The 23,072-nt window shown below is 45.8% G+C and overlaps 1 protein-coding gene across 1 annotated transcript in view; it reads left to right on the forward strand.

Annotated features, from left to right (window-relative positions):
- The window catches only part of LOC121657881 (histone-lysine N-methyltransferase SETDB2-like), a 49,448-nt gene that overhangs the window by 19,897 nt on the left and 6,479 nt on the right, over nt 1-23,072 (forward strand). The window contains exons 15-23 of the mRNA XM_042014066.1: nt 3,363-3,744; nt 4,363-4,417; nt 7,416-7,550; nt 9,134-9,269; nt 10,877-10,984; nt 11,787-11,920; nt 15,196-15,242; nt 20,057-20,115; nt 21,623-21,689. Coding sequence (XP_041870000.1) covers nt 3,363-3,744; nt 4,363-4,417; nt 7,416-7,550; nt 9,134-9,269; nt 10,877-10,984; nt 11,787-11,920; nt 15,196-15,242; nt 20,057-20,115; nt 21,623-21,689 — 1,123 coding nt within the window. The remainder of the gene's footprint in view (nt 1-3,362; nt 3,745-4,362; nt 4,418-7,415; nt 7,551-9,133; nt 9,270-10,876; nt 10,985-11,786; nt 11,921-15,195; nt 15,243-20,056; nt 20,116-21,622; nt 21,690-23,072) is intronic.

Consider the following 23,072-nt stretch of genomic DNA (forward strand, 5'->3'; position numbering starts at 1 on the left):
CTGCCAAAGGTTTAAAAAAAACTGATTTTATAATAAACGTTGTAAAAGTAAGACTTAACATAGTTTGATAGCAAAGTTCACTCTGTTACTGCAGAGGATATAGCAATGATTTAAAGTTATCAATACAAAATCTAGTGCACTGTAATACAAAGCTATGTGTGACATCAGTCTTACCAGAGATCTGCAGTTGGTCAGGGGTTTCTCAGCCTCAAGGAGTAACATTGAGAGGTATCCCAGCTCACAGGGACATCACTGCCATACAGCCAGCTGATTAGCATGAAAGCTCAAAAAAAAGGCTCATTCAGGCTGTCATTTATGGAATAACGTGGTTGGCTTGAAGTCAGATTACCTTTGTTGGAGAAGGTAAACATGAGAGTCTTGTACCTGCACTTTTTCTTTTTTCCTTGATAAATGAGTCTTGGAAGGACCACCTGCTATTCATGTGTTAATTGCATGATTGGTATCCCAGATTCCAAGCCCATTTGCCTCAGTGCTCACCATGTCACCCTCTTCCTGTGCGGGTTTTCAGAGAAATGGTTGGAACAAATGAAGGTCTTGGCCTGGTTATGTCCAAGCCTATACTGCAGAATGAAGGAGAAGCAGGAACCAGTTCTCAGCCCTGAGGCCAGGAGGCAATGGACATCTTATGCCCACATGGCTTAGGGTTCTCTTTTAATTGGATTGTATCTGTGCTGTGTAACTGTGGACAAACATGGTATCTGTGGCCCTAAGTGTTTTTTTTTAGTTTGTTTTGGATGCTTCAAGCTTAAAATTCATGGGGTCGTGCTGCAACACAGGATGCTCTTGAATTTCTCAAGTCTCAGCATGCATGCGGAGTTTCAGTGTGTTAAAAGTGGACCTTTAAGAGAGATAACAGACCTGTGAACCATTCTGCTTACAATGAAACCTCAGCTCTTCTCTGCCAGAGTTTGACTTATCCGGCAAGCAAACGTCTCCTCGGCTTTGGTCCCAGTCATCGCACTCTGGGTTTGCGTGGGCTTTCACCACCCGTCTTCAGGGATAAATGTAGAAGAGTGGAGTTACCCCAGTGTTGGTGCAGTACCTCTTCAGAGGGTCAGAGCCACCCACTCTTGCCCTCATCAGCCACTCTGTCATTGCAGCCCCTGTGTTAGCTGAAGACAGCGCTCAGCTCCTTTTCGCTTCATTTAAGATCTGTCTCCACTCAGAGGGAATATGCCTTGGGATAAACATCTTTCAGTGTTAACCAGAGACATGCCAAAGTGTGTGACAAACCCATGGGTAACCCAGGAGTGGTATTAGCCTTTTAAACAAGTGAAAATGCAGAAAACATCTGTGTCTATGCTTGACTTGAATGTGGAAAAGAAGATGGGAATGTTGTTAAAGCATTGGGGGGGAGAAGGTACATTTTACTGCTGTTGATTATATTTTCCAGATCAGTGGTAGGAATTAATGATACTGGGCTGATGAGGAAAAGCCCTGTTTCTTGATGCAGGAAAACAGACCTAATGTTTCAGAAGATGCAGCACTTATTTGCTCCATGTGGTCTGCACATATGGGAGAGCCTGCTGTGAGCATAGATGTCACAGAAGCTGTGTGTATGAAACAGGGATTTTTGGCTAGTTAGGTTTATCACGTCTGTCTCCAGGCTGGTGCTCCTTCATTCTCCTCCTCCAGGCCAGAGATCATAACCTATCCATGAGCAAAATCACCTTACAAGGTGTGATTTCTGCCTGCTTCTGCAGCATTACTAGAACAGGTTCTGCTGAGGGTGTCCTGCAAGTATCCTCTGCAGGTAATAGCCACAGGAGTGCTCCCCTGAGCTTGCTCTCTGCTCTGCTGTCTGTTCCTCTGCTTGTAACAGCTCGCAGATGGGGATGTTTCTGAGCACAGCCCCTCGTGTCGCCTGTGCTTTAGCAGAGCAGTTTGTAAAAGCACTGAGCACAAGCACTGATGGAAAAACAGGTGAAGATATTCCAAGTGAAGTACTCAAAAGCACCTGTGGAATGACACATTTGGGATTTCTCGTCAGGCTGTTGGGGGTATCAAAAAAGAAGAGGGCTTGATGGGAATTAGTTGCATTGAGATATGAACCACAGTTCTTACAGTGAGCAGGACAGTGAGCAAGACGGTCCCAATGGAGGGACAGTAGGGATGTGAGGATGTATAAGGGCCTCATGGAAATAAATATTAGTACCTAAGATAAGCATACAAATGCAAAGGCAGCTGAAGATCACTTACGGTACAGGTATAAAAGAAACTGGACTGGAGCATATTAATGGATTTTTTTTTTTTTTTTGACAAAAAATCGCTGAGCACCAATTTCCAGCTCTATGTATTTCAGCAGAACTATATGGCTCAGTAGCACAGCACTTGGAGGAAGAGATCACAAAGGTTTTGGACTTGATTTTCATCCGCAGTGAATGTTTTCCTGTGTTGAAGAACAGATTTATGTTTGGTGCATAAGATTTATGCACTTGTGGATGCATGAATCATGTTGACTCATTTGAGTATCATCTAGGTAATAGATCTGGGAATTGGAATTGTATAGCAGCATTTGGCTAATAGACATAGTCTAATTCCAAGCCTGGACACAGGGATCTTAGCTCTGATATGCTGCATCTGGGCAGGTGCAAAGGGATTTTGGAAACCAGCTGGACTGATGCCAGCAGTGCTGAAAAGCCAAAGCCGATCTAGCTGGTAAAGGGAGCTGATCTTAAAAACTCCATGTTGTGTTTGGTGTGGCCTCCTGATGAGCTAGAACATGCCTGTTAATGTGGCTGGTGAGCTTGCTGGGGGAGGTTCAACAAGACCAAGTGCTGGGTCCTGCACTTGGGTCACAACCCCTGCAGCGCTACAGGCTGGGGGAAGAGTGGCTGCAAAGTGACCCAGCAGAAGAGGAGCTGGGGGTGCTGGTCAACAGCAGCTGAATGTGAGGCAGAGTGTGCCCAGGTGGCCGAGAAGGCCAATGGCATCCTGGCCTGTATCAGCAATAGAGTGGCCAGCAGGAGCAGGGCAGTGATTGTGCCCCTGTACTTGGCACTGCTGAGCCCACGCCTCAAATCCTGGGTTCAGTTTTTGGGCCCCTCACTACAAGAAGGACATTGAGGGGCTGGAGCGAGTCCAGAGATGAGCAGCAGAGCTGGTGAAAGATCAGGAGCACAAGTTCTGTGCGGAGCAGCTGAGGGAGCTGGGGATGTTTAGTCTGGAGAAAAGGAGGCTCATGAGTGACCTTACGGCTCTGTACAACTGCCTGAAAGGAGGGTGTAGCCAGGGCGGGGTCGGCATCTTCCTCCTGGCAACAACTGACAGGAAACTGCACCACGGGAGGTTTAGCTTGGACAGTAGTTCTGTGATTCTGTGAAAAGTGAACACGGGGCTAGGGAGGGATGCGGGCTATCGCCTTTTCCATGGAGAAAGCCCTCGGGAAATGGCTGCCCGACGGCATCCCGCGGCAGCGCCTGGCACGGGAATCGAACCCGCGTATCCGATCCGTGACCCCGGCACGCCCGAACGCGCGGGGGGGCCCCGGGCGCGCCTCCCTTATCAGGTGCCGGCGCCGCAGCGGCACGCGTTCCCCCAGGCGCGCGGGGGCTGCAGCCAATCAGCGGCGGGCGGCTGCGCGGGGCGGGGCAGCGGCGGGCGCACCGCGCATGCTCTGTGTGCCGGCCGGGCACGCTCACTTCCGCGCGGGAGAGTTGAGGGCGTGGGAGGGGGCAGAGGGAGTGACAGCTCGCGCGGGCCGGGCCGGGCCGCGAGCGGGCGGTAAGTGCCACCGCGGGCACGCGGGGCGGGGGGGGAGCGGGGAGCGCGCGGGGCTCGGCGCCTCCTCAGCGCTGGTTACGCACCCCCGGTCTCCCCGCAGTGTCCGTGAATGGACCCTGCCGGAGGTCGGGTAGAGCTGGGGGGGGACGAGGGGGGGCCATGAGGCGGCACCGGGACCCCCGTGAGGGCGGCACCGGGGGCCCGAGTAGGAATTGGGAAGAAATTCTTTACTTGTGAGAGTGGTGAGGCACCGGCACGGGTTCCTCAGAAAAGCTGTGGATGTCTCGTCTCTGGCGATGTTCAAGGCCAGGTTGGAGGGAGCTCTGAGCAACCCGATCTAGTGAAAGGTGCCCTGCCCACGGCTGGGGGGTTGGAACAAGATGGTCACAAGTGAAAGGTGATCAGAAAGACGGCTTTGTTCTTGTTCCTTGAGAAATCTGGATGTGTTTGTTTTGTAATGACTTGGGGAGAATGGGAAGGGGAATGTAGGTCGCGTCTGAAATCTCGATGTCCATGACATCTCCAGCCGTGCTTCTTTCCCCACAAAGTGCAAATGAGGGACATGGTGAGTGTGGGGTAACAGGTGTGTGATTTCTTTCTTTCTTCCTACTTCCATAGATCCAATCCTGCACTGCGCTGGAAAGAAGAGGAGAGCAGAGCAGGAGCTGAGGCAGTGGGTTTCAATAGCATGCTGGAAGTCAGGGGACTTGGGTTCTTTTCCTTACTCCCCTATGGATATACTAAGTGAGATTCTGTGCCTTAGCCTCCTCCTGTGTAAAAGATGGATATTTACATGAAAGGATGCTTTCAGAGCTGGGTCTGGAGAGCAATTACTTAGACAAACTGATAAAGTTTCAGCAGGATTGCTGAAATTGAAAGTGGCGTAAGCCATATGCTCTTGCCAGCACTGTTCTTGTCCCTTTCTACTTTCTGTTTCATTTCCCCTTCTCTTCTTTTTAGTCACTGTTGCAGAAAAAAAAAAAAAAAAAAACAACCCAGCCCTGCTTCTAGGAAATGGCACACGTACAGAAGTGGCCAGGTGTGACTGTTCCTTTCAGCTGCCACTCTGTCTTCTGTTTTGCAGCTTCATTTGCTCTGTCATGAGTGGAGGGCAGCAGAAGGGCCCCCAAATCTTACAGCTGAATTAGTCCCCCTGGGTTCCGTGTGGTGGTGACAGTGGAAGCGAAGTGTTGCAGAAGGACTTTGTGACAGCAAGGGATTGACTGTAAAACAGCAGGTGAAAATCCAGCACTGATAAGTGGAAGATGATGGATGTGTCAGAGAAACAACCATAACGCTGATGCCCTCCCTGCTATCTGATGTCACTTAGGAAAGAGATCTGGAGAACTGTGATACTCTGTAGTACTGGTCTAGTTGACAGAGTGGTGTTGGGTTATTGTTTGGACTTGATCTCAGAGGTCTTTCCCAACCTGATTGATTCTGTGACAAGTATGTGAGTCTCACTGAAAGGCGTCCCTTCTGGGAGGGCCAGGAGGACAAACCAATGGATCTGTCCCTATGATTTCTGTGTCAAATTCTCACCCTCCAGTTACATACAAATCAGGGTACTTCTGTGCCTTCCATTGTTTGTGGTCGCATTGCATGAAATACCCTGGAAGTGTAGTTGGTGCAAAACATTTCCTGGTAAGCAAGAGAAAGAACAAGACCACACAGCTCCCGCGCTGCCTCTCGTTCCTCCCCAAAGCTGTGGCAGCACAAACCCCCAGCTCTCCACCCGGTTTTGTCTGCTCTGATCACCATGGGCCCCATTGTGTGTTGAGCTTTGTGTTTTCTTCACTGCTTTGTGCTTCCAGGATAGTTCTATGGAATTGTCAGCTCTGTGCTCAGAAGCAGTCTAAAATGTGATTGGAATAGTAAGAATTATTAAGGAAAGAAGAAAAATACAGAGTGACATTGTGACTTGGCAGTGTGAATGGTAGTCCATCCTTTTGTAGGTGGTTTGCTCCTCTTCAAGTGTAACCAGAGGAGTAGAGAAGGGATAGAGAAGTGACAAGGGATAAAAACTGCATACCAGCTTCTGTACAAGGAAGAGCTAAATATTTCAGATTCCTCAACTTGAAAAAGAGACAGCAGGACAAATAGTAACAGCAATGCTGTCATGAGTACTACTGAAAGAGTGGGGTAAGGAATAAAGATTTCTTGCCTTTTCGGGGAGATCCAGGGGTGTCAGCTGGAATCCCTGAGTGGCAGGATTAAGGCCTGCAAAAGCAAGGCATTGTTCAGATGAAATGTAATTAAACTGTGAAACTGGAAACCTGCCCTTAGCCTCTCCCTTCTTGCGTAGGAGCAGCCAGCCAGATCCATTGCCCCGTTGATCTCTGTATCCTCTTCCTGGTAGTACTCTGTAGCAGAAGGCTCAGGAGGAGCACAAGCTCCTGTGGGGGTGTGTTGGGTTTGCATGGCCAGGTTTTGGGGGTGAGGGGGTGGGGAGGGGCTTCAGGGGTGGCTTCTGTGAGAAGCTGCCAGAAGCTTCTCCCATGTCCAGCAGAGCCAGTGCCAGCCAGCTCCAGGACAGACCCTCCACTGGCCAATGCTGGGCCCAGCAGGAATGATAGTAATGTCTCTGTGATAATACATTTATGAAGGAAAGAAAAAAAGTTATTGGACAGATAAAATTGTGGGCAGAGAGGAGTGTAGTGGGAATATGTAAGAGGAGCAACTCTGCAGGCACCCAGGTCAGTGGAGGAGGGGCAGGAGGTGCTCCAGGCACCAGAGCTGGGATTCCCCTGCAGCCCCTGGTGCAGACCATAGAGAGGCAGCTGTGCCCCTGCAGCCCATGGAGGGCCACAGGGATGCAGAGATCCATCTGCAGCCTGTGGAGGAGGTGGATGCCTGAGAGGAGGCTGTGACCCCGTGGGAGGCCCATGCTGGAGCAGGGTCCTGGCAGGGACCTGCAGACCCATGGGGAGAGGAGGCCACGCTGGGGCAGGTTTCCTGGTAGGACTTGTGACCCTGGGGGGGACCCATATTGGAGCAGGCTGTGCCTGAAGGACTGCACCCTGTGGGAGAGTGACCTAGGTTGCAGCAGTTCATGGAGAACTGCTGCTCATGGGATGGACTCACAGAGAACTTTGTGGAGGACTGTCTCCGATGGGAGGGACCCCACAATGGAGCAGGGGAAGGACTCTCCTCCCTGAGTGTGGCAGGAACGAATGATGGACTGACCATAACCCCATTCACCATCTCCCTGTGCCTCTTGGGGGAAGAAGGTAGAGTTTGGAAAGAAGGGAGGGGTGAGGGCAAGGTGGTTTTAAAATTTATTTTACTTCTCATTATCCTGCTCTGATTTTGTTAGTAATAAATTCAGTTAATTATCCCTAAGCTGAGTCTGCTTTGCCCATGATGGTATTTGGTGAGGGATCTCTCCCTGTCCTTATCTTAACCCATGAACCCTTTATTATATTTTCTCTCCCCATCCGGTTGTGGAGAGGAGTGATAGAATGGCTTTGGGGGAGTGCCTGGCATCCAACCAGGGTCAACCCACCACAGGGGGACAGGATACGGGGAAAAACGGGGCAGTAGGTGCAGGCTGGCTGCTTCTGCACAGAGCAATGGCCAAGAGCTGTACTTCTACTGCTTCAGGATTCCTACAAAGGTGCTGGAGTAACCCCAAGGCTGACCTTGACTGAGTGTCTTCTGTTCTCCATCAGCACCAGGATTTTTCTGGAGCCTGTAAGAACACCAGGGACTGTAGACTCCACCTTTAGCCCCTTCCTTACAAAATTCCTAGAACTGGATCCTCTGACTGGGCCTGAGCAGGGCTTATGTATCTGCATCGATTCCAGGTATTGCTTTGCTGCAGAGAGCTTTTCCTGTATTCTAGACCATTCAAACAAGCTTGTTCTGCTTTTTAATTTTCTCTATTCTAGTTCTAGTATGTCTTTGTGTTTCTGTTTGTTGGTATTGTATTTGTTTATTGCTCAGGTTCTGAAACTGATATGATGGTCAGTGTATAGATGGGTATCAGAAATCAATTTCTGCCCTGCCTTGCTTACCAGACATAGAAGGACAGAGGGGAAAAAACTCCAGCTGTGTGCAAAGGCAAAGTGACTTGTTGTGACTATAAATAAATTATCAGTAGTGTGAGCCAGAGAGGTGAAAACATTAAAAAAATCCTCTTCTACTCTGGTGGTGTTTTCACTTGGGGCTACCCAGTCTGTTTTATGCAAGGAAGACGGGAACTAATGAAAACAGGTTGTTGAAAGCCTGAAAAAGGTTACAAAATTTGCTGGACTGTGAGATTTCCTGCCTGTTTTGTACTTGGACCTTACTACCTCTCACTAGAATAATTTAACTTCAGGTCTTCCTATTTCTTGAAAGTAAACACAGGTTTTTCTTCCCCCTAGTCATACAGGAGTTTGTGCTGTCGGAGGTGACATCTCCAACAGAAGATACTTTGGAGTATCACACCTTGTAGGAGTGGGAAGTTGTTGAAGATTTCTGTGGTGGACTTGCACAAAAAACACAGACAAAGTAAAACTCTCCTACAAATGTTGTGGGGTGATGCTCTAACCTGCTGGTGGGGGATGTGTGTAAAGGCTTGTCCAGAAACACTTGGACAGTTTTTGTGGAATAAGTAGCTGGCATCAAAGTTTTGCAGCTGCTGGATAAAAAGAAAGACTGTGTGAAGAAGAGCAATTAAGACTTGAGTGGATATGGCCAGAAAAAGATAACAGGTGTCCCTGGGGCAATTCCCAGGGCTCAGGGAAAACTGTCACTCCTGTTAGTGCTTCACCTTGTTGAGAGAGAATGTTTAAATGTTTCATTTATGATTTTTTTCTTCTGCCCCAATTTACTTGCAGACCTCTCCACTCTACTTTGCTACATCCTTCTTACAGTAAGAAATTAGTGTTTCTTTTTGTTTTCTATGAACTCATGGAAAGCACTGGTGAAGCTTCAGGGTAGCTGCTTTTCTGTCTTTTGTTGACTCACAGACCCACATGTGGCAGCAGTAGGTTAAGAAAACACTGCTATGAGTGATTGCCCTTCTCCAAATAAAAGGAGTTTCACACCTTAGGGCATGACTTGCTGGACTGCTCTTGGATCTGTTTTTGGAGCAGATATTGCCAAGCAAGCTTGAAAACTTTTGTATTACCCCTTATGACTTGTTAGTGACTTTCCAAGAGGAGATAAACCACTCGTTCTCCTGCTCAAATTTCTGGAGCTCCTGGGGTCTGGTTTCCATCCCACTGCTGTGCCAGGAGCGGGCTTTGCCTATTGTATTGGTAGTTGTTACTGGAGGAGCAAAGCACCAAGGGTGAGGCGATGTAGGTGAAGGAGCAGTTAGAGGGCGGGTATTGGCAGGCTCTGCTTTCCTCTGTCCTGCTTTGCCTATGGAAGTTGTCAATTGCTTTGTGTTTTGTCCCAGTTTTACTGCTCCAGGTGCTTTCTGGATAATGGCGAAGATGGTGAGAAGAACGTGTGCGTTTTGTTCAGAAGGGGAGGCCGGCTCTGTAATGTACATTGCCACAGAGAGAGATATTGCAGCTCATCAGGATTGTCTGGTGAGTGCCTTCAGCTAGTCAGTACCAAAGAGAAGTGGAGAAGGGATAAGGGGGAAGTTTCCACTGCTTGTCTGTTTTTGATTTTGCAATGATGTCTGGATTGAAAGGCTGGTTACTCAAACCAGCAAGTTTATATTAGATTGAAAAACAGTGAAAAGCAACAGGGCTTGGCCAGGATTTTGGAGTGGGAGAGGATGTGTCTGCACAGCTGGAGCTGTTGATTTGTGGTATTTTCATGTGTGTCTATTGCTGATCAGTGGTCCTAGATGCACACCACAAAGACCACATACAGCCTAGCAATAGGAATAGGTTTTCTTGAGACACTAAACTGTATGAGGATTCTCAGACCACAGAAAGCTGTGTACTTAAACCTTTGCAGGAGGATATCCATATCACTTGATACATGATGGTTAAAAAGCTTGCCAGTCTGTGCCTTATTTAAAATAAAGAATAAAAATGTCAGAAGTTGATTATATAAAAATATTTGTGAAGCTCTAAGTGTGTTGCAGTCCTTCTACTCTTCTTGCCTCCCCTTTATTCTGGAATCTTGGTGGAGCTGGTTCTTGTGTTCAGAATCAGTTACAGCTGCTGTATTCTCCCTTCAGCAAAGGGGAATATAGCTGAGGGCCGTTTAGTGCAGGAGAGTGTGCTAGAACAGCTTTCTGGTTGTTACTGTCCCAGCCTTCTTATTCTCACAATTGTTGTGTCCACATCTTTATTTTTCTGATACCTTTTTTTGGTTGGTTATTTTTTATCAGAATGTTTCATGAACATTTGATACCTCTTTTACAGTGTTACTTGAATGTTTTGTTTGAAACAGGTTTTATTAGGGCTTTAATGTTTCTCCAATGTTAAAACTTTTTTTTCTCTCTCTCTCTCTGTTTTATTTCTCTTTTCTTCTTTCTCCTTTCTTTCTCCTCTCAGCAACTTCACTCATTTCTCTGCCTTAGGCTTCTTTGCACTGTTTGGGATTTTTTGCAGTCAGCTGTCACCTTCTGGCAGACAGACTGTGCCTGCCAGTTGATGAAAGGGTAGCCCCTTTTGTTTGGAATTAGCTACATATAATGTTTAGGAAATAATTGCCAAGAACTTCCCCTTCCTCTCTCATTGTCATGGCTCAGAATTCTGTGGGAATTAAAGTGGCCTGAGTGTGCATGTGTCTCTTTTTCTCCTGGAGTCAACTGTTGTCAGCATTGGGCTGTATGGAAATCTTATTACAGAGAAATGTTGCATCCAGCTGTAGGTCTGAACAACTGAGCACATAACAAGATGTCCAGGGTGTGGAGGTCTTGAGAAGTGCTTCTCATCCTTACTCTGCAATTTCAGATTTTCTTTGTTCATGTTTTTTAACTTTCTCACCTTGTTGTCTTTTCTTAGTTCGTCTTCAGGTTGTGTGAAATCTCCTATGTGGAAGGAGAAACTTCTTTTGACTGCAGAAATGTTTAAGCACAGCTGCTTGTTCAGTGTAGGTGAAACCTCTTAGCACAGAGAAAAATCAACCTCCTTAGGTAGGCCAAGAGCAAGAAGAAAAGATGTATTCCTCGTCTCTTTTCTGCACTGGTGACTGAGTCATTCTTATTTCTTAAAATTGTCTCTTTTCTCTCTAGTTATTTTCCTCAGGATTTGTGGAATCTGAAGATCAGAACCCAGATAATCTGGGAATAAGATTTGATGTGGCATCAGTGGTAAAAGAGCTCAGGAGAGGAAAGCGGCTGGTAAGGAAATGTTTCTGAATCTGCAGTTAGTCGTGTCTCGTGGTATTGAAGGTTGTCTGGCCTGTTCTGTGCTTTAAAAAACGCATTAAAATAGCTGGTCCTTCTGATCTCGTAAGATTAGGAAATTACAGGTTTAGTGTTGGAGTCATTGATTTGACATTTGGTTTGGTGAAATTTAGTTCATTCTGTATTAAAATGCAGGTGGGTTTTTTCCTGGCCTTTATGTCCTTAGTCGAAGTTTGTGGATACAAGGAAGCTAGCAGAGAGATTTTCTAGCTTTTTAGTATCCACAGAAGTTTCTTGAGACTTTGGTAAAGAACTAAGCCGGTGCCTAAAACAAAATAATGCAATCCACAATTGTAAAGGGAAACATTTTCTGAGTTTAGCAGAAATAAGGTTATTTGTAAGAGGGGTTTTTTAATTACCTTTGTCTTCAGCTGCCCTCCTCCCTGTACATCCTGGGTGGCACTTTTTTCATTATGAAGTTTGCCTAGAAAACATAAATACAAACATTAATACCAATTAATGTTGAAATAACTTGGCAAAGTTCCTCAGTGCTGTCATATGGCTCTTTGCCTCATTTTACAAATTTATCAGTATGAAATAGAGGTAAGATAGCACAAAATGGCTGAAGTAATGACCAGGGTAGGAGTTTGCAGGAGTGAACTTGCCTGATGAATTACACAGAGGTGACTTGCAATGGAATACTGGATTTCCCCACAGAGGATGGCATTTGCCCTGTCTGGCAGGATTTGGAGTAGCTGCCTGTGACGTTTACCTGGTGAACCCCCTCCTGTTACAGGTGTGCAACTTCTGCCGCAAGAAGGGGGCCACGGTGGGCTGTGAGGAGCGCGCGTGCCGCAGGAGCTACCACTTCTTCTGCGCGCTCTGCGATGACGCGGCCGTGGAGACCGACCAAGTCAACGGCGTCTACCGGTACCTCACCGAGTTCTTCTGACTGTCACTGCCAGCACCTGGGGGTGTCAGCAAGAGGGACTTCATTGCATGGGGTTTAAAAGGTTTTTAGGGAAGGAAATAAGTTCTCCTCTCAAAGTGATGCTTGATCCTCTGTGGGAGAGATGTTTTCATTTCACAGGAAAACTTCACTGCAATGGGAGGGAATCTAGTGTTTGAACCTGTAACATACCTGAAAGATCACTAGGCCAAAACTGAGAAAGTCAGTCCTTACTGGCTCTCTAGCTAATCTTCAAGGAGCAAGACTTTTATTGATGTTACTCAAATTCTAAATTTTTTGTTGATTGAGAAGCTCCAGTAAATGTGGTCTGAGCACAGAGCAGGTTACAGCACTTCTAGGTCTGCTCACATTAGGCAAATTCAGGTAATTTTCCCTCCCTATGCTAGCAAAGAACTTTGATTCCCACCAAAGACCTTGTATTTCATGTTGCTAGCATTAACACAATTAAATGTATTCAAAGTAAATTTTCTGTCCTTGTTACAGTGCAGATACTTCAACACGTGTTATCAGACAATGAGGCCTGTGGAAAAGAAATATACATGGACTGATTCTTGGTAGATGTTTCAGAGATGTTTATTTCTCCAGCCGCATGGCTGGGTTCTGCCGAGGAACTGCTCAATCACGGGACCCGAGGGTCCTTGCCTGCGCAGGGGAACACAAAACAACCAATGGGGAACGAGGCTGACCAGGAGCAGGGAAACCCCGTGCCTCGCCCCCGGGGCCCCTCTCCTAGGGCTACGTGGCAGGGGGGAGGGACCCCAACATGTCCTGATCATGCTAGTGCCCTTGGGCTGCCTGCATTGTCATTGACAAATGGAACAAATTGTTTGGAGGATGCAGATGAAGGGGTTGAAAAATTGGGGCTTCAGGGACATTTGGAAATGCTGAATTTATAGTAAAGTCTGAGGTGCATAAAAGCCCTGATACTCATTTCTGTGCAAGGTCAGAGAGATCACAGGTCATGTTAGTCTTAGATTAATTTGGGGATCATCTAATCAGTACTTGTGGTGGGCTAGTGCAGTCCTTAGTTGCAGTGGAAGATGGTTCCTTTTGTGTCAAGACATTTGCACTCCTGGCTGGTTCACAGGGCTCTCCATCTAGAATGAGCGTGTCTGTGCAAGGCTGTAAGCCCAGCTTTACAGGGAGGATGGGATGTTTAGTTGAGGCTTGTAAAATCTTTGTGAATCTGCAAAGCTCATGAAAGAGCATAGCTGGAAAGATGGAAACTTTCTGTGATCACAGAATAAATGGCTTTCATCTTATAGCTTTAGAAAGGATAACTCAGGCTCATGACGACTGAACTCAAGATGTTGAAAAGCAAGTGGGACTGACAGCAGTCTAGATACAAACTGGTAAAGAAGTGCTTGCATTTACAGTTTGGTTTGGTGGCTTTTTGGAGCTGGTGACCTTGGAGGTTTGGAAGAGAGACCCTTAAAAATGCCTTATTTTAAATCACTGTGTGACACTTGTAGCCTAGGAAACTAGGCTATAGCATCCTGTGTTGAAGAGCTGGGAAAGGACTGGATTAGATAAAGGTAGTAGGACAGGTTTCAAGGATTTGAACCTAAAGACTTTAGCACAGTAGCAGTGACACAAATAAAGCACAAAAATTGTAGCTAGCTGAAATTATTGGAGAGTAGACTTGAAAAACAGTGGATGTGGACTGATGGCCCCTGCACTTTTTCATGGTGAAATACAACATACTGAAAAGAGAAAATTCCTTTGAGAGGCAGAGCTGGTGTTTTTAAATTCTGAGTTGCCATTGTTGTGATGATGAGTAGTGATCATCAAAACAAATAGAGCAGAATAAAAAGAGAAAGTGTACCATGCTGTGGGACTGGCCAGTAAGAGTAGAGGTGGAGAAATAAGTGCAATTTGCACTGCTATCTTTCAAAAATGATGGTAGGGAACTGCTTCTAAATAAAGTGACCTGAGTAGTAAAACATATTGTCTCTTCTTTATAAGATATTCTTAGGATGCTTAGGATGGGTTGTTTTTAACTGGAAAAGGCTAGAATTAAAGGGACGGGAAGTACAAAAAACATTCTCCAAAGAGCAGTATTAGAAAATCAGGGTGTAACTAAGGTGTCTCCATTACATAGCTTTCTGATTGCATTATTAGGCATACCTAAATCAGATTTTTGTGCATCAAGACACATTTCATGCAAAAAAAGTTCCTCATCAAGGGAACAGTCTGCATTTCTAAGGGCAGTGCTTCTATTTTTGTTAAAATAAAAGAATTACAATAATTAGAAAATGTCCTAGTAAATGCAGTTCCCTTTAACAATTGCAGCAGTTGTGCAAATAGATCTGTAAGGAAGAGATGAACTAAGCCATGCTCCTGACAAGGCATTTTTGCTTAAAAAGTGATTTGGGATCCTTCTGTAAGAAAGGTGTATTGTAAAAGCTGGTTCATGTTCTCTGCACATTATTGCATCCGAAAGATAAGGAATACTTTCAGATAAATTTGTTGTATTTTGCCTCTTCCAAGGAATTCACATTGCTCTCCTAGAACTAATGAAAATATTCCCATCTCACATATTACTGAAGTCTTTAAGTAACGAATGGCCTGAGCAGCTGTAAGTTACTGGATCTCACGCAGGGGTGCCCTACTAGCTCAGAGGGGCACACCTGAGCACAGGGCAGAGGGAAGGTGGGGCACAGAGATCTCCAGGCAAGTGAGTGCCTGGTGCTGTACGTGGCAGTGCCCTGTGGCGCTGCCAGCTCGTCCTGCAGGGCTGAGAAATGGAAGGTGGCGCTGAGCAGATGTGCCTGAGGAGGCTCCCGGCCTGCGTGGGGCAGGGCGAGGGGGCAGAGCCGCAGTGGCTGTGATGGAGCAGTGTCAGTACTGTGGCATTTCACCTTGGGAGCGTTAATCTCATTTCAGTGTGTCTGCCACAGTGATTGCCACACCCCATGAAATGTGTCTGACTTGGGTTCTGAGCAGTGAGCAGGCCCAGACAGAGGGAGCTGATGGAACTGCTCATTCAGAGCTTCAGTGCTGAGAGTCCACTGAGGCTCTAGAAGTACAGATACAAAGTTGTGCATGCATGGGACTTTAAAGCAGGTGGTTTCTGAGGTGGGTAATGCTGAACAAAAATCCTGATATTTTAACTGTATTTCTGTTTGTGTTCAGTGAAAAGAGGGGAAAATATCTGTTAAAATCAGTCAACATAACTGTTTGCATATTCATTAACACTTTTTCTCTTTTTCTTGAAATTGAACGTGAATTTTAGAGTGTTCTGCCCAAAACATGACCCAGGGAATAGGACCAGTCACTATGGTGAGTTTCTTTAATGACTTCATTGATTTAATTTGTTTTAAAAGTTTGCATCCTACAGTCAGTAATTCATATGAACATGATAAATATTACCACCTTCATATTGAGTGGTGGATTTCTAATCTTGCAGGAGTTGTTTGGTTGAGATCCACATGTATGCACAAAAATCAAGAAGGTTTTTTGAAGGAGGAGAAGTTTAAATTTAATCCTCCCCAAATCCCCTTGAAAACAGACTTAAACAACCATGGACCCAATCCTTCATGGAATCATTCTTACTCTTCTTTGGGCAAGTAGGCCCAAGCAGCTTGTAAAATCCATGTGAGACAGGAAAGCCACTAGTTTTTGTGTTTGCATGTAGTGGTTTGGTCCCAAATACTCATTGCAGTTTATCTTCTGTGAGATAAGAATTAGGAGAAACGCAAAGCAGGCACCAAACTTGAAAGAATATGAAAAACTTTATTAACAGACCTAAAAGAAGAAAAAAAAAATCATACCAGACCTTCAGAACACTTCTCCTCCCCCCACCTTCCTCCCTTCTCCCAGTGACAATGTAAAAAGACAACCCTTGAGATGTTCAGTCTGTTTACCACTTCCATAATAACCTTGTTCAGTCCATTTAGGAGGAGGAGTCTCTCTTGTCCATGCTATGAAAGCATTATCACAACGAGACAGCTGCCCAGGTTGGTTCTCTGCTCGCATGTGAGTCCCTTCCCATGACTTGCAGCTTTTCCCACAACTGCTTTCGAGGGTCCACTCTTGAATTACTGGGGTAGAATTTTAAGGTTGAGCCGTTCAGAAACAAAAGTTCTCCTCACCCATCTCTGGGAGCATTTAATCTCTAAGAACAGAGGCCCTCCTCCTTCCCTGGGAGCAAAGGGTCTTCCTCATCTTCATCTCTAGGACTATCTCTGGGAGCATCTCTAGGAACTGAGGACTTCTCCTTTCCATTTGGAGCAAAAGTCCTCATCTGGTCCATCTCTCCCTGTCCAAACTTATCATGAAACTACAGCTGTTTCAGCATCTGCCTATCTCAGCGCAGGTGCTTTTGCTTACGAGTTGAACGCTCCACCCCCCATGCCTTCATGAAATTACAGTGGGTACTCCGATGCATCATAGCTTTACAACAGAATTTCAGCTTTAAGCATCTCCTCTTTCTCTTCCCTCGGGGTTTCAGCTCTTCACAGCACTAAAAGGGTTAATCTCACCCAGGCCTTGCAGCTGGAATGTCGCTTATTGCTGTTGCTCACATGATCTTTTGCTGGACAGCAGGGCAGCCTCAGCTGAATCTTGGCTGCACTGGAGAGGGGGAGCTGGGGGGGTGTGCGTTTCCATGGATGGAACAAGCCCATTGGCTCCAGGATGGCCGTGGCCCGGCCTGGCCTGGCCCGAGCAGGGCCTGGGCTGGGCCTGCTGGCCCCTGCACGGGGCCCACAGCCACCTGTCCCAGCGCTGTAAATGAAACAGGGGCTCTGCCCCGGGGTTTGTCTATTCTTAAGTGTGGATCACAGAGGCAGTCACAATTTTAAGTGGCTTAAAGAATTGTCCATATTCAAACTGGCCAGCTGATAGGTTCTGTCAGGTCACAGAGGAAGCTGTAAGCACCTCTTTGCAAGAACATCACTTCCAGGACTATGCTTGCTAACCCATGACATTGCGCTAGATTAGCAAGGAGAGGGCTGTTACAGGAGAGGTCACCTTGGGATTTATCTGTAGTTAGGCAGACATCCACATTTGCATTTTCTGTATTCACTGCAGTAGTTTTTAAAATAGAGCCTTTCATTCTGAAGGATCCCAAAGAGCTTTTTAAGTGTAACAAAAAGGTTTACAACCCCTGTTTAAAGATTGCTTCCTGGGCTACAGAAATGCAGCTTCATTTTGCAGTCCTGGTCCTTGCTGATTCAGAGGTATTTGGGAATCTCACTGAATTAACCAACCAAAGCTGGACTTTGTTAGCCTAATGCATACAACTCTGCTCACAGTGTGAGTAGGGGGTCCTAGACTGGCCTTCACTTTCAAGTTAAGCTCAACTGAATTGTGAGCACGTGTGCTGACAGTGGTGTGCTCCCACTGAAGTCTAGCAAATTTTGGTTAATCTTCATGACAGAGTCTTGCTCCACTGTGGTGACACTTAAGGGGTGGGTTAGGTGATTATTGTTAAGCTTTTAGTCATGAGGGCCGGAGCTTCTTAGGCAGACATAGGGTCTAATATCTGATACTGCTGTGGTTCACTAACCACACTAACATGCATCTCCCTAGTTTACTTAGTAGCTTTGCATTTTACTTATCCATAATTCTGAGTCTTGACCTTCCTTCTCTTTTCACAATTAATTTGATTTCTGTGGTCTAATGGTTGTCAGTGTCTGTTGGGTGTGCCCAGGGTCCCAGGTGGTCTCCTGTGCAAGTACTGGACAGGGCCAGGATTACTTTGTTTCCAGTACAAGATGATGTTAAGGCATTAGGTCCAGCCTACTAGACCACCTTGTTCATAAGGAGGGCTTAAATCTTAAGAGGTTTAATCACAGAATGGTTTGGATTGGAAGGGACTTTGAAGATGATCCAGTTCCAGTCTCCTTGCCCTGGGCAGGGACACCTTCCACGAGACCAGGTTCTCAAAGCCCCATCTGACCTGGCTTTGAACATTTCCAGAGATGGGGCATCCATAACATCTCTGGACAAACTGTTCTAGAGCGTCACCACCGTCACAGTAAAGAATTTCTTCCTAATATCTAACCTAAGCCTGCTGTCTTTTCAGTCTGAAGCCATCTCCCTTGTTCTGTCACTACGTGCTTTCTGGCTTTCTTGTAGCCCCCTTTAGATACTGGATGGTTTTTGTGTCTTCAAATGCTGCATATAAAATGTTCCCTGAGAAGAGAGTTTTCTGCTAGAGGAGTTCTTTCAGAGGCACTTAATTTAGAGACCTTCTGTTTATGAGGGGTAAATGGATTCTGCTGGCAGTGTCTACCCTGCCTCCAGAATGAGCTTCTCTCACCTCCTGAGAGTAGCTGTACCCTGGGAAGTGGGGAGCAACTGGGAGAGTTGGGTAAAAGACGCTTAGTTCCCCAAGCCAAATGTCTCGTTTCTTGGCAGCTCTTGGACGCACACATGGCACTCGGAATAGCCAGGGGTATCAGCTGGCAAGGAGGCTGAGGTGGCGGGTGCTCTGTCTGCCCCACTCCTGGGCTGCCTGGGCAGGCAGGGGACACCGCAGGTGGCTGCGGCTCCGCACAGGGCAGGGACACAGACAGGCTGGGATGGAAGTGCTGTGGCTACATAGTAGTTTGGCTTCCAGGATCCAACTCCGATTAAGTGATACAGTTGTTCCCCCAGGGCAGGTTGAGCCAGTGCTGGGTTGTGTTGGGAGCAGGAGCTGCCTCTTCAGGCCTGTTTTCCCCAGGAGTTTGGAGAAAATGGGGTCAAGGAAGATCCCCTTGTTCTTGGTTCAATATTCTGGTTGTACAATATTCTTGTGCTGAAATGTCAGGGCTCTGCTGCGTGATTGAGAGGGGGATAACGTGCCTTAGAGGCCAAGAACTCTCCTTGTAGCTCTGCAGCGAGGATGGGAGAGCAGCTTGGATTTGGAAACATGCTCCAACCTCTGTTTAACTGGAAAAGTTGGATGTGGACAGAGTAAAGGCTGACAAACGCAGGAGAGCAGCCAACACTGCAGGGCAGGAGTTGGGCTGCTCTTCAGACTGTGTTCATCTTGTATAAGGCATCCTTACAGCAAATATCAGGGAGAGCTCAGAAAATCCCATCATGTGTCAAAAATATCATGCTGGACAGCAGGGAACACTTTCTACCTACAGCAGTGGCTCCCAGACTGCCCCAAATTAGTTCTTACGGGTTTATTTTGGATGAAGTGAGAGAGACTGATTTCTTTTCAGGACGTGAAAAATGCAAATGTACGGCAGCAGTGTCCAAAGCGCAAACTTGTTTCCACAGCCTCCTTGTACAACAGTGGCTCCTCATTCCTCTTAATAGGATGATTTCTAACAGGAAAGGCCTTAGTAAGTGCTGACCAAAGGTTCTGGAATTAAACAGGGAAGGGGTGGTATAACCCCACTGTACTTTAAACATTCAGGTTTTGGTGGGTGGTTGAACTCTTCTCTGCCTTCCTCTAGTCCTGCCATGTCCTCCTTGCCAGAGCTATCCTTCTCTGCCGGTGATGCTGTAGCTGTTTCCAAAAGCTGCTGGTTATGATGTTGGCAAGAGTGTGGCGCATGTTGATGGAATGGACCCAGTGAAAGCAGATAATTTTTCAGAGGTCTCGTACCTCATCACAAAAAACACTTTGTAGCATAAATAATAATAAACTGACAAGTCAAATGGCTTCTGGAGGTTTTCTGGGAGGGTCCTTATATTGATGAAAAACCTAATGCCATTTGTATGTCTTTGAGACACCTAAAATAATTCTTTACGCAGTCTTAGTTTCGAGGGTGTATTAAGATAAGTGAGAATTGTTCAGAAAAGAAGCCAAACAGTTTTTACTGCCTGGAGGTAGTTCTGCTGCCAGGAGGAATAAGTTCACTCTACCACAATTAAAAATCTACTGAGTTTAAAAGGTTAAGAGATATCCTAATGCTATAGTGATTTGCACTTTTTCCTAATGGTTGGTTCATGCTTGTAATTTTCTTAAATGGAAATAACATGAATTCTGCTGAAATGTCAGGTGTTTGGGGAAGCTGAAACATACTCGTGCCTTTCCACCCAAAGTGCCTCACTTCTATAGCTTTTTGGGAAAAGAAGGAATTTGAATGTTGTGTGATGGTCAGTCTGAGGTTGTCACTTTTGTTATTTTGTTGTTTCTTGATTCCTAGATAAAGCTAATAAGAAAAGAAGACGTACATTGACATCTCCCACCATCACAGAAGAAATGGTAATTCTGAATTTCAGTAGTTCTAAAACTGGGGACCCACACCTGCTACAGCAAAGGACTTATTTATGAAAGTATTCTGAAATTGTTCAGAAAGGGCCTTCCTCACAGAAGCAGTTTACTTGTCCTCTACAGCTGCCTTGTTTGGATCTTGCCATTCAGTCTAATCAAGCCTGTCTGCAGTTGGAGCCGCTGCAGGCAGAGCAAGCGCTGCCCTCGCGTAATGCGGCACAAATGCAGTAGGAACCTCCAAACCAGGCTGGCTCAGTGGCTGTAATCTTGACACAAACAGAAAGAGTTTCCCTTTGGGGCTCCTTTTCTTTGGAAGTATTATACCACCAGGTTTGCTTAGGGCTTGACATGGCTTCCACAAAAAACTGCTGTTGATGAGTCCCCTGGCTTTTTAAACTTCACTTCTTTGTTTGTGAGCCTGTGCTCATGCTAAGTGTGGCAGACTTTCATTGCAGATCAGGCAGTTGTTGGCTCTGCTGGTGAAGGTGGCCTTTCCAAGGGTTTGGAGCTATCAGATAAACATCCGGGTGGTTGCAGGGGCAGTGGTTTTACAGGCTGTTGTTAGAAAACCTGTAAATACGGATTATTTCATATTTTGAGATGATTCTTTTGGGTCTACAGAAGCATGCATGGGAATTCCCTTTGACATTTGGAGGGTTTGGGATTTCTCCTTTCTAGAAGAATTGGCATTCAGCTTTCCTTGGGGGAAAAAAATCTGCCTTTCCCAGGTTTTGAGATTAAAGGGAAGTCATGTGAGTGGATGTGAATGATCTTTGCAGGTTTTATGTAGCACTGTCATAAGGGAAGGGTATTTGTTTCCCAGAATTTCTCAGCTGTGACTACAAGTATAGTCCTGGTATTGTAACTGAGATTCATTTGAGCAGTTACCCACAGAATTGTTCTGTTTCTGCTGCTCTCCCATGGCAGCAATCTGAGAAATCAATACATACAGTATAAATAAAAGGCTGAGGGGCTCCAGGATTTATCACTGTGGTATAAACTGTTTACCATTGTGTAAGCAATGCATTTTCACAGTGGTGGAGTTCTGTGACAGCTTCACAATTGTTTGTAGTGCTATGGTATGACACGAAGAGGAGGGAATGGCTGCATCCTGTCCAAAATAAAACAAAAATACCCCTCCCCCTTTACTCCCAGATCCTTTCTAGTATTACATCAGGTCTAGGGAATTAAACATCATTTGCCCTGGAAGTTCCCAGTGGGCATTTGTTAACTTCTCTGCTATTTGCAAATGCAGTGATTAAGGATGGTGGTGTCCCAGGTGTTCGGCTTTTCTTAAAGTGTTTTTGCATTGACGCAGTTTTTGCTTCCATTTTCAAAATGGAATATCTGGAAAGGACTATTGTTAGCCATGCAGAGAAGCTGTATTCACAGAAATGTGGACTGCTTTTTATCTTTCTGCTAAGACAGAAGTGTGATAATGAGAATGGCAGTAAATGTCAGCATGATGTAAAAATATATTGTTTTGATTTTCTTACAGAGTACAGAAGAGACAGCAGAAGAAAACCATTTACAAATACTAAAAAGAAAAAACAACAGGCATAAAGGTGAGACACGCTTTGATACCAGAAGGGTTAATTCAGTTTTTACTGTGCCTGTGAAACTTTTAGCGGAGAAACAAGGCATGCAAGCACTGCTTCTCCCACAAGGACAGTGGGAAGATAAGATGATGATGTCTGGCTCAAGAATGCAGTGATAGATGGAACAAAGGACTGATGGGGTGGGATTTATAGTAATAGATATGTAATAGGCATGTAGGGAGCGTATATAAATAACACACTTAATGTAGAATCATGTGTCCACGTAAGGTTAGGAATATCCCCTGCTGGACCTCGGGCCTGAATAAAGGATGCCCTCTTTAACACTACTTCAATGTTAAGGAGCCTTATTCTGATGTTTTGGACATTTGGTAACAACTTTATGGAGCACCTAGGAGGTACTGTGATCAGTTATATAAAGTGCAGAGCGTAGAGATGGCTGGTAGCAAATGCTGTGCTGCAAATGTATCTTCATGATTCTCCTGAGGCGAGTGGCTCTCCAAGCTCTGGTGCGGCAGCAGAAGTCTGATTTGCAGGATGTGCAGGCTTTAATAACTGCAGCAAACAAATGCCTGTGGTTTGTCTGAGTGAGACTTCCTGTGTGATGTCAGATGGGAATGGCCCCACTCTGGCTGGCTGCTGCATTCAGCTGTCTCCTGCAGACAGGGCTGCCTCTGCCTGATGCCTCTCCTCCATATCAGTACTGTTAAATCTAAAATGGGAACCCTGGAAGGGGTTAACAGAGGAGGTGCTCTGAGGAGGTGCCAGCACATCTTACCTTTGGAAGCCTGGGTGTACATAGGGTGCTTAACACAATACAGTGTTTTACTGCATAAATATGGTATTACAACATTGAGATGGATCACAGGACCTATCCTTCAGTGCTGCAGTTTTTGTGTTACCCTGAAGCTCATGCTGCAATTGCTTGTTGGGATTCTGATGGCACTTGGAATTTTGGAATGTGCTAGTGGTGTTTATTCACCCTGCTATGGATATGCTTAGTGTATGGGCATGATACTGCAGGTGGCTGCCCAGTGCTTTTTTCTGAATTTCACTAGCACTGTAAAGAACAGGAAACCTGTAAAGAATCCTGAAATACTCGTAGAGGGTCTCGTGTAAGTGAGATGGCATTTCTTTCCTCACAAATGTCTCCAGTAAAATGTAACATCGTTTTTAATGGAAACTGGCAGACTTCCGTGAGCTGTCCAATAGGTCTTTGCTTTTGAACAGCCCATTGCATTGATCTTACTAAAACTTGTCACTGACCTGCTGCTCTGAGATAAAGGGTTATTTCCCTATCAATCCAAATCTGGAAAAGTAGGTATATAAAATGGGCTGTAATAAAAAAGTTGAGTTGCCTGGATCACTAGGAGTAAAAGTAGCCTCAATTTT

This window comes from Corvus kubaryi, unplaced genomic scaffold (genome assembly GCF_017639235.1).
Source record: "Corvus kubaryi isolate FWS band 111438036 unplaced genomic scaffold, C.kubaryi_AGA036_p1.0 split1-65, whole genome shotgun sequence".
NCBI lineage: Eukaryota > Metazoa > Chordata > Aves > Passeriformes > Corvidae > Corvus > Corvus kubaryi.